Source organism: Rosa chinensis, chromosome 2 (genome assembly GCF_002994745.2).
Source record: "Rosa chinensis cultivar Old Blush chromosome 2, RchiOBHm-V2, whole genome shotgun sequence".
In the NCBI taxonomy this organism is placed as follows: Eukaryota; Viridiplantae; Streptophyta; class Magnoliopsida; order Rosales; family Rosaceae; genus Rosa; species Rosa chinensis.
Window position 1 is genome coordinate 18,598,886 of NC_037089.1, and position 11,733 is coordinate 18,610,618.

At 43.0% G+C, this 11,733-nt stretch overlaps 1 protein-coding gene across 2 annotated transcripts; it reads right to left on the reverse strand.

The window, feature by feature from the left end:
* Window positions 1-9,130: 9,130 nt before the first annotated feature.
* Window positions 9,131-11,299, reverse strand: LOC112189550 (probable esterase KAI2). 2 transcript variants are annotated; one of them, XR_002931966.2, is made up of 3 exons: window positions 10,769-11,299; window positions 9,591-10,187; window positions 9,131-9,420 (listed from the first exon to the last, which is right to left on the reverse strand). XR_002931966.2 is itself a non-coding variant. In XM_024328897.2 (2 exons), exons 1-2 carry the CDS (start codon window positions 11,134-11,136, stop codon window positions 9,740-9,742), a joined length of 816 nt encoding a protein of 271 aa, XP_024184665.1. In that variant the 5' UTR covers window positions 11,137-11,299; the 3' UTR covers window positions 9,482-9,739. The 2 variants fall into 2 exon arrangements, 1 of the variants encoding a protein (XP_024184665.1); XM_024328897.2 differs by lacking the exon at window positions 9,131-9,420 and having other exon boundaries at window positions 9,482-10,187.
* Window positions 11,300-11,733: the final 434 nt, after the last annotated feature.

The window sequence follows — 11,733 nt, forward strand, 5'->3', positions numbered from 1 at the left end:
TGCTTGATTCTGGAGGCTGCGGGGAGCCATTAACGGCTTGGCAGTGAGTGCCTCCATTTCCTTCTGATACTGCTCAGGTGATTTGACCAATTGCGAAGGCTTGATCAGGCCCTGGTCAAGAGCCTCTAGCGTGCGTTTGGCTTCCCCAAACCTGTGCTGCAGCTTCCTTTTCCTAGAAAAGCTTATCTCCACTGCCTTCCCCTTTTCCCTGGTGTACCATTTCCCTTCCTTAATGGTATTGGTTGGAGCAGGTGGGATGTAGGGCTTGGTCAGAATATTCTTGCACTCGGTCCTGGTCATCTCCTCCAATTTCTGATCGCTCAAGGCTGCTCTCAGCTTCTTGAACAAGTTGGAATCCTTTGGGGATGGTGATGACTCCGTTTTCTCTCTTTCTCTTGGGCTGGAAGGCTGATAGTTCCACGAGGACGAAGCCCACTTGATCGGTGGTAGGGAACCAAAGTGAAATGTCTACTCGACCTCCTCGTGCGACACCTGAATGCCGCACTCTTCCTTGCATCGCGAGCATAAGACCACTGGCGAGGCCTGACTTTTTGATTCAGCCTTGCCCCTTACGGGTGTCTCGCCTGCGGCGGACTTCTCCCCTTGCTCATTCGAGCCCAAATCCATAGTGGGTTTCCGTTGCTGTTGTTTGGTCCAGTTTACATCGACCATGTTGATCCCAGTATCTGGAAAGGGATCCAAGTCTACTAGCGCTGCCTTCGTGACTGGAGCTTCCACCTGCAAACTACCATTGTTAAGCCATACCTGAATCTGGTCTTTGAGTTTCACGCAATCTGTAGTGTTATGATTCCACAAATTATGGAACTTGCAATACTTCTTCCCTTTCAGCTATTCTGGTCGAGGAAAAGGTCCAAAATCAGTCTTCACCATCTTCGCAGCAATCATTTCGTCGAGGATCTCATGTGCCTTGTTGGCATCGTATGTATATGTTGTGAACTCAAGTTTGGTGAAGGCCACTGATTTGAGCTTATGAGGCTCCTTGGAAATTTTGAGTTGCTTCAAGGATGGATTCTTTTTCCTGGTTAACTCGTAGGCCGCTATATCATTCTCCTCTTCCTCTTCATCATCCTGGATCACCTCTTCAGCGCTATGATGGTAATAAGGGTCATAGGTCGCCGGCTGGTAGCTCAGGGCCGCTACGGTACGATGTTTCCCTGGCACATATGTCTCTCTGGAAGCATTTTTCCTTGCATCCGTCTCTCTAAGGAGATGCTCGAAGCTCCCCACCTCTGTGATGAGTTCTCCCATCGACTGAATCATGCTGCCATGCTGCTTCTTTCGTTGACGTGGTTCCAAACCTTTGACCGCCAACTTGACTAACTCTTTGTCGGGCAGGATGACGTTTAACTTGGCTTTCTGGATTTGAAAGCGTTGAAGGTAGGCCACCACTGATTTTGTAGGCTGCTGGGCCATCTGGGTGAGAGAGGTCAAGTCTACTTCAGGCTCGATAGTTCCGAAAGTTTCACGGAAGAGCAGTTCCATTGCAGGCCAATCCGCCACTATTCCTGGCCGAAGCTTGGAAAACCATCTGAAGGCAGCGCTTGACAGAGAAGTGCCAAAGAACCTGCATTTGAGGATATCATCGTTCTGGTACTGGCCGCATTGTACCCTAAACCTGGCCAGATGCGTCGCCGCGTCCTCAGTGTCTTCCCCTGAAAAAGTAGAAAATATGATATTCTTATAGCCCCGGGGAAAGGGTGCAAGCATGATATGTGGCAGGAAAGGTCCCTCATAGATCCCATCTGGCTGAGCCCTAGGGTTAGCCAACCTGATCATCTTCTCTACTTCATCGCGCCTTACATATTCTGGACCCGGAGGAGGGGGTGGTACTACCACAGTCTAGCGAGTAGCTTGCCCAGGTATTGTCTGGCTCACCGTTGCCGGTCCCCCTTCGACGTGTACCACGCGGGTAGTAGCCTGCTGCTGAAGAGTCATTGCTGGCTTAATCTCTTCCTTCGACAAGGCTGTTATCTTGATCGAGTTACCGGTCTGGTCGAGCCCGTAATAACTCCCTGGCAGCTCTTGATATACCATTTCTGTTCCGTCGCTGTCGTATTGAACGAACGTGGAGGGCTCAGATGAAGTTCCTGCACCTTTCGAGGCCTGATGCTTTGGTCTGGTGGCCTGTCCGCCTGACGAGGTAGGCTTTTCCTTACTGCCACCGATAACCAATGCTTGCTCTTTACCCCTCAATGGTGTGGCAGCAACTGTAGTTGAGGGAGAGGCGGTATTATTAGCCTTCTCGCGCTGATTTGGTGGCACGTACTTGCCTGAACCGGATGGCTGGCCAAGAGACCCAAGGATAGCATTAGAATCCCCTAAAGCTTTGTTCAACACTTCTCTTGCTTGGTTCAATTCAGCTCTCTGCATGGCCACTTCCTTGCAAAGACCTGCCATGTCTGACGCGGTCTGTTTGGTTTGGTTGGTGATAGCCTCCAAGATCTCTTTTTGACACCGGTCCTGCTCGCTAGCGACGCTCGCAGCATGTGCTTTTACTGCACTTTCTGACTGTGCGATCTGTTGCCTAGTCTCCTCAGCATGGCGGATAATTCGCTGATCTATTTCGCATATGAGCTTATCCGTTTTTTAGTCTCTCTGGCGAAGTCAGCGTCCATCTTCTTGCGATGGTTTTCGATATTCTCCATGATGATTGCGAACCTGACCTCGGAGGTTGCTCCATGATGATTGCGATGGTTTTCGATATTCTCCATGATGATTGCGAACCTGACCTCGGAGGTCGCTCCATCTGGAATAGGCTTCGGAACGAAAGCCTCTCCGTCTCCACTTCCCACTGTGGTGGTGACGGTGGTGGGGATAACAGGTTCGCTGACCTGATTGGTATTGACATTCTGGCCCTCAGTAATGGCCGGACGATCCTCCCCTTGTTCAGTTGACACGTTGGATGAACAGGTGGGGTAAGAAAATCGCTGAGTCACTTGTTCTTCAGAAAGACCATGACAGTCCGCGCGAGAGTGCGGTCTGTAAGTAGAGGTCTTGTGTCTTGAGTAGTTAGCGTAAACCTTTTGGTAGGGATTTTCGCTAGACTTCCCAATGGTTACGTTCACGAAAAGACGCTATTGCAAGGTCCCACTGGGCGTGCCAAAATGTTTGTCGCGTAAATCCTGTAGGGGTGTAAACTGTCTCTTTTGAGCGTGCGATTGCGCAGGCGTGCCAGCACCGTGGGGTGCAGTCGTCGGGGTAGTCCCTTGACCTGACTTCTTCTTCAAGCGCTGTGGACAAGGAGAACACCAACCTCGTCACAGGGTTCTTCTCAAGCCTTCCGAGAAAGGACTTTTTGCCTTACGGATAAGGACTTTGGGTGTGACCTCTTCGCGTTCACCGTATCGATACTTAGTGTTGTAGACTAAGCAGAGCAATCACTGGGAAGTTGTGAGAAAGCACGGGTTTTGCTAAAGCGTGACTTTAGCTTCGCTGGGTGCGAGGGCGTTACCCTTGCTTCACTGGTTGTGTCGGTGGCAGTAATACTGGCAGTCGGCTCGCGAGGAGACTAGGACTGGAAGCACGGTCGCCGGGTTTCAACGAGGTTGAAGGTTTGCTCCGGGGAGGCTTTGTAATCGCTGGGATTAGTTGATTTGAGAGACGTATTTGTTATGTCCTCGAATCCTAGTATTTATACCTAGGTCTTCGACTGTTCCTTGCTACATAAGGATTATTAATTGAAGTTCCCTATTCAATCTCTGCTACTTGACTCCAATAAGGTTTCGTTTTCCTTATGAATTACGGAATGGGCGAAGCTGTAACCCAAACCCAAGTAGGCTTATTTTTGGGCCGCAGGTATCGGCCCGCTATGCTAAATCCACTAAAGGATCTTGCCAAAATTACTTTTGGGCTCAAACAGTAAGTTTTTTTTATAAATCATAATTGTTCGACAGTTAGCGAAAATTGTAAACAAAAAATTCCAAACCACCAACCTCTGCTGATTAATTTTTCGATCCCTCCAAAGTTCACCTCCTAGTTCCGCCACTGCCATTATGAGCATCCTCTACAAAAGTATTAGAGTTACCACTTATCAACCAACCAGTTAGGTCATAATTACTCTAATTAAGTGTTCAACAGATAGCGAAAATTGTACACAAAAAATTCCAAACCGCCAAGCTCCGCTAATTAATTTTTCTTCCCTCCAAAGTTCACCTCCTAGTTCCGCCACTATCATTATGAGCATCCTCTAAAGAAGTATTAGAATTACCACTTATCAGCTTCAATCAGTCAGGTCTTAATTGTCTCTAATTAAGTGTTCAACAGTTGGTGAAAATTGTAAACAAAAAATTCCAAACCAGCAACCTCCGCAAATTAATTTTTCAGTCCCTCCTAGTTCCGCCACTATCATTATGAGCATTCTCTAAAGAAGTAATAGAGTTACCACTTATCAGCTTCAACTAGTTAGGTCTTAATTGTCTCTAATTAGTTTTGCAACATATATAAGAGCGTATTCTGGAAAACGTTCTGCAACTTACTTTTCAAAGATATTTGAATTGTCCTAAATTTTACCTGTAGTTAGAATTCTTAAATTAGCTGCTAATTCTACTAGCCTTATGGCCTCATTTGGTGAGCATGATTAATTGGGATAACTAAAAGTGATTACATTAGATTAGATCGTATCTTGTATAGTGTTTCATGTAATATGACTAGATACGGGATTACACATTCCAAACCACCCATGTGGGGCCGACAAAATAGTTATAACCTAAGCAAACCCATCTTTTCAAACTGTAAAGCACAATCATAACTCATAAAGCTCATTACAAAATCCATGAGTATCAAGAGGCATAGGAAATGGGAGTTAGTCTGCGACATCTCTTCTAAGCAAGCACAAAGGCCGTATATGTTCCATTAATTCATCCTGACAAGATAAAAAATAAAAATAAATACTACAGACCAAGCCCAACTAGAGGCCTAGACCATTGACTAAGGTCACCCAAAGGTTTGGGCACCCCAGCTATAGTGTAGCCGCCGCCGCCTCCAACGGACGATCCACTGCCCACCACAAGGCTACGGCCACCGCCTGCAATGCCAATGAGGCCACCCACCTGTAGCACCATTAAGACCACTATACCTTCTATCCAAAACTGGTCCTAGGTCTAGCTCGGAGAAGAAAACCTTTCTCAACCAGCCACGATCCTCGTCTTCTACACCAGATGGGAATTGTCCCATCCTCCAAAACCTGAAATGAAACAGTCGCGAGAACATCACCATTGCCCATCCTCGCACTTGTAATGTGATCACACCAGATCACCCTTCTTGATCAACTACTCGATAGGTCCAAACTTGATCAAACCCCAAGACGGGTGTAATGCCCCAGAATTTCGTTATTAATTTCTGATAACTTCCTTAAAATTATTAAGTTGATTGTTAGGATGATTATATGGTTCATGAGTTGTATGGAATTATTTTCGGATGAATAATTATTCGAAAAGCGTCATTTTGGAGGGCGTGAATATTGACTTTTTATTCGTTGGGTTTCTCTAAAAACTTCCTTCACTAAAGTCGTAGAGCGCATCGATACATGTTCGTGGACATGCGGAGGGCAAAAATCGGAGTTCGTATGAAGAAATTATGGTCAGTGGAAGAAGTTTTCAATTTTGAAAATTTTGTATAAATAGAAAAAATTGGAAAATATTTCAGAAAACCCTAGGTTTCCATTTTTGGAAACCCGAGCTCTCTCTCTCTCTCTCTCTCTCTCTCTCTCTCTCTCCCAACAGCCAAAACTGGCAGAATTTCATATTCGGGTCTTATCACTGTCGTCCGGCCACTTTTAAGCGCTCTACGGGTCCCAATCGATTCGTCTCTTCTCTCTCTTCAAGTCTATGGTAGTTTTGTTACTTGGTTTTGGCCATAGAAGGCGCAGCAAGGTGGGGAAGTGGGTGGCAGCGTGGTTTCAAGTCCACTGTCGGAACACATGATTCCAGCCACCTCTGGCACCAATTCTTAAGGGGTTTTGAAGCTTGTGAGACATACATCAATCCGTCCAAGCGGCATGAAGCAATTTAAAGTGTGGAGGTCGAATCGATGAGTTGAATTTCTGGGGTTTCGATTGGTCCCTTAACTTTTGAGGTAAATTCTGACTTTTATAGTTTAAATTGGACTTTGTGATAGTTGAAGAAGTTGTTGGGCTTATTGTTGTGATCATTTTGGCATAGGTTTCATGATCCAATTCGGGGGTTGTCGGCAGTGCGTGGAGCCCACGTTCAATGGCCTCTTGTCACGCTTGGCAGCGCGTTCGGCCATGTTTGGGGAAGTTTCTTTCACCAGTATCATCTACTCGTCAATATGAGCGTTTTGATATATGGTTTGTAACTTTTGGAGATCATTGGATATGTTAAGATTTTTCAGTGATCTCGATTATCTCGGTTTTCGATCTGTAAGAATCTGACCGTTAGATCGACTTGTCGTTTTGACATATTGATCCTAGGAGTATTTTGAAGACTTTGAACAGTCTCGGATGATGCTTCGTCTTGATTGACGTAATATTCGGGCTATGGTTCACGTGTTTCGAACTTAGATGTTTTCATACCTCAAATGGTATTAAGATATGAACTTGATGTGATTAGGTACATGACAAGGTTATCGTGGACGGTTTGTTGTGATTGTTTTAGCTAGGTCCTGTAAGAAGACGCAGCGTCGTAGCAGGATTTAGAGGTGAGTAATCTTACAATGTTCATTTACGAACAGAGTTACCTTATTATTTTGGAAGTTATTTATTTAATTGCAAACTATAGTTGGTATTAGTAGTATTCCTGAGTGAATGACTACGTATAAATATATTTACGTGAAATATACTTGTATGGGTGGATTTATTGTGATACAAGCAGTATTTATGAATGAGTTCATATTATTGTTTTAGGGTGTGACATTTCGGGGACCCAAAGACTTGAGGGTTGAGGATCAGGGAATCTTTTATTTCAGATTCGGGTAACATTTTGAGTCTAATGCGACTCGCTTAATGTTTTGATCTTGTCACAGATGGTGATCAAGATCGAGGGTCACAATTGGTGATCAGGATTTGTGTAACATTTTGGGTTCAGTGCGACTCGCTTAATGTTTTGACCTTGTCACGAATGGTGATCACTGTTAGTGATCGGAATTTGTGTAATATTTTGGGTCCAGTGCAACTCGCTTAATGTTTTGGTAGTTATACAGGGGATTTGAAGACTGAGAGTCTGAAGATCAAGGATCACAGATGGTGACCAAGGCATGTTATCAGGAACCAAGCCTTGGCCGGATGACTGGTTAAGATCAGTTAGAGCTTTAGTCTGTCTGCCTGGTTTTATTGTATCTTATGGGGATAACAGTAAGGTTACTTAGGACTCATGAGTACAAGTTTTTAAAAGAAAGTCTTGAGTATATTCTTTCTTTTATTGTCCATGAAGGACAATAGTTTTTATATTTAATTGTCGGGGTTTCAATTAATATGATTTTGTCACGATGTAACACGTGTTTCCTTATGAGCAAAGGATGAGGAGTTTCAAAAGAAATCAAGCGTGAGTTATTTGTGTGAGTTGCTTCCTTGATTTGAATAGGTGGTTTTCTCGTGATTTTTGTGTTGATTTGAATGTGTAGTTTTCTCGGTATTTGTGTGAGTTGTTTCCTTAATTGGAATGGGTGGAGTTTTCTTGTGATTAGTGTGAGTTGTTTCAATTGTTGTAGTTGATTTTACTCATACAAGCTTGAAAAACCTTACCAGGTTTGTTCTTGCAACCTGATGCACTATTCCATGATGTAAGAGTTTATCTTGCAGGTCAGAGTAATCGCGGGTAAGGCTGAGATCTAGTTGCCGCAATACGTGTATGAAGCTAATTTTGTGGTTTTACTGTTGTTGAAACTTCTGCTGTGTAGTAAGCTCTGAGGAGCATTTACTAATTATTTTGTTCTGCAACCTAATTCGTAAACTTATGTAATGTAATATATGACTCTACGGAGCGGATCTGTATTAACATTGTGTGTTTAGGGCATCAGTACGTACTTAGTTTTGTTTTTGTTTTTGAAATGGGTCTGGAACCCAACCTAGTTGGGAGGCTCAACCTCACGCCCGGTTTCATTTTTTATATTAATAGTAGAATTTTGCAACCCAGGGGGGGGGGACATAAAACCTGAACCCTGTGCTACAATAGAACAATTACAATAATCCTCGTAGAGCACATCCTAAATAATAGCAGGAGTCCCATCTAACCAAACATCATCAAGCCATTCAGAACTAGCAAGGTGTGCAAGCCTATGCGAAACATCATTTGCTTCACGGAAAATATGTCGAATTTCTACATATTGAAAAGCAGTCATATAATCCTTTCAATTTTTAAAAACCCGACTTACCTCTGAGAAATTTTCCTCCTCACTCTTGAGTGCAGCAATCAGCATGGCAGAGTCGCCCTCAATAACTATTTCCGTCCAGCCTTGATGAATACCAAGTAGACATGTAGAAGATCAGCTCTGAACGTCTCAGCCTCCATATTAATAGCCGAGTGTGCATGCAAAAAGGACCTAGCAATAGTGGCAATACCAGTGCCCAAATCATTTCTGACCACCACCCCAATACCTCCAACACCACTATCAACTTTGAAAGCTCCATCTACATTTATTTTCAACCTACCCCATGGAAGGCATTTCCATTTGGTCAACGGCCTTTTTTCCTTCCTTGTAGCTTTTGGATGATATTTTTGAAACTCCTCAACATTTCTCTCACACCACACCACTTATGCATGGGCTGAAAACTCTCATCCTGCCACACCATCTTATTCCTTTCATAGCATCTTAAAAGGAAAAAAAAAATTTAGGTATTTTGTATTGATGACTGAACCATTCACGTCTGGTATAATTGTGAGATTATCTTGATTTTTAATTGTTTTAAAAATCGGGGCGTGACAACGGAGAAATCATCCAAAACCATGGATGAAGATGCAAGATTGAAAACTATAGTTTTCAACTCTAACCCTAGCAGAGTTGCTGTTAAGTTTTTTTTTTTTTTTTTTTTTAGTAAGTTAAGTGTTGAACATATCAAAACTCAGTAAGAATCATCATAAGAAAAAGGTAAGAATGACTACATGAATGGAAACAACACAATCTTAAAGCCAAATTCATCCATCACGAGTTTATCTTTAGAAATACAAACTGAAGATCAAGATCGAATTCAACATCGACACATCACATAATTGAAATCTTTTTTGTTACAATATTGAAGGGAAAATGAAACCTCCACTTGACTTATTTCTAATACAATTCTCACTCTTCACTGTCCGGACTAATCCAAGACGCAAATATTATTTTGATAAATGGTAAACTTAAGATACCAAAGCATCCAATACACCTTGATTATCATTTTTATAATATCACAACTGAAAATACATTATTGCCACCCGTTCATGAGCCAAATTCAAATCTTCCCACCTACAAAAAAAAAATTGATGTCGACGTTTAAACGAAATGATTATCGAGACTTTTTCTCACATTAATTAAAAATAATATAATTTTGTTTGTAAGTGAATACTTTTTTACTTCAATTGCATAGAAAATCGCTTGAAAGTAAACAGTCGGACGTGGCACAACAACTTCCATACCTTCATACATGTGAGTCAATTCACTTCGAACACGACATCCAATAAAGGGACCTGAACCATTACCACATGCAAAACGAAAATCAATTATCAAGCGCCTAATTACCACCCTAGGAATTACACACAAGAACACCTAACAATCAACTTAAACTTCATCGCGTCGCAATATCATGTGTAATGTGCCGGAGCAGCACGGGAATCACAATATCCGGCGAGCTCAGCTGAGGGAGATGCCCGTCCGATGACATCACCTCCACGATCGACACACCCCCCAAATTCTGGTGCAGGTACTCCGACACCACCACCGGCACCGCCAAGTCCTTAACACTCTGGAGTATGTGGCAAGGCACCGTGACCATGCCCATGATATGTCTCGTGTCGCTTTGGAAAATGGTCTGGGCCACACTGAGGGCTATGTCGGGTCGCATGTTGAATAGGGTCCGGCTAAACTCTTGGACGGCGACCGAGTCCATGTCGCCACCCACGGCGAGCGGGGCAAAGCCGGCGCACCAGGCCTTGTAGTTTGAGCGGATGGCTTCGAAGAGTTGTTGTAGGTCTTCTTCATCGAAGCCTCCGTAGTAGTCCGTGTCGTTCAGATACCTAAAAGGGAGCCATTGCGAACTACTATCACATTGCCAAAAACGAAAGTTTTCCTATGTTTCAGAATTAACAAAAAAATTATGGTGCTTAATTTGGAGTTTGAAAATTCTGAATTAGATGACAGATATTCTAGAACACCATAAATATTCAAAGTGAAAAAATAATTGTATTTAGTCTCAAGAAATGAACTAAAACTTAAAACCCAGAACTCTTGGAAATTGTTTTCCAGTTACTAACAAAAACAACTAATTATGCAAGCTTATGTTTGAATTAGCATCCCGATTAAACAGGATCATATTCAAGTGTTTGAGCTAATTAACCTTGAGTAATTAGCATTGAATAATTAAACGTTCCCATCAATCAACTGTCTAATTGGGTTACCAAGTACTATTCAGCACTAGAAAAATCCAGCAAAGACCAAATAATCTAGAATAAAAATGATTGAGATTTGAGAGTACCCAATATACTAATCAATTTTTCAAAGGTTAACAAACTGCCTTTGTACCACTTTTTTCCAAATTATATATACTAATTGACTTAACTAACAACCATAATTAACGAACTATAGATCCAGCAACTACCTTGGAGAGGCGGCGATCATAACGAGCTTAAAGAAAAGCTCCGGCCTCATGACGGCGGCGATGGTGCCAATCATGGCGGAAACAGAGTGACCCACAAAGATGCAACTCTCGACCTGAAACTCTTCCAGGATGGCGAGTAAGTCGTACGCGTAGCCCTCGAGCGTGGAGTAGCGCTCGAAATCAAAGTACTCGGGGTTGGTGGTTCCGGCGCCCATGTTGTCGTACATGACGATCCGGTAGTCGTCGACCAGGTGGGGGACAAGGTGCTTCCAGACGGACTGGTCGGTTCCGAACCCGTGGGCGAGGACTATGACCTGCTGACCCGACCCGAGAACACGAACGTTGTGAGCTTCCGCCACTATTCCCATGTTCTCTTTGATATGATGGGTGATATGGTTTGTTGGTTTTTGCAGGGTCTTGGGTCGACGGGGACTAACTGGCACCGCATATAAGAATGCCTCAGCTGGTGATAATATCAGTGGGGGGAGGAGAGGATTTATTGGGTGGTGGTTGGTGCAGGCAAGCTTTGAGTAGGGTGCCGGATACTTATTTGTTTGGTATTTGACGTATTTACACACGGACTACGGAAACCTCTAGAGCAGCCATCCACTTGACATGTCAACAAGGGATGGACCTTATGGTGTTAATTGCCGGAGTTGAAGTTGACATGGTGTTAATTGCCGGAGTTGAAGTTGACACCACACACTTGACACAAAAAAAAAAAAGTTTAACACCACACGATGAACAATTTATTGAACCAGTAATCTGGATCAGCGTCAGATTTGTAAGTTTATTGACATATAAGTTTATTCTCTTTATGGTCATCAATTAAGTAAAATATGAGTCTTAACTAGCATTTGATTTAATAGTAAGAAATTTTTCTCTAAGAAAATGTTAGTTGTGATGTACAGTTTATATGAAAATATTATATCTAAAAGTATTTGAACTCTTACAATAATGATTTC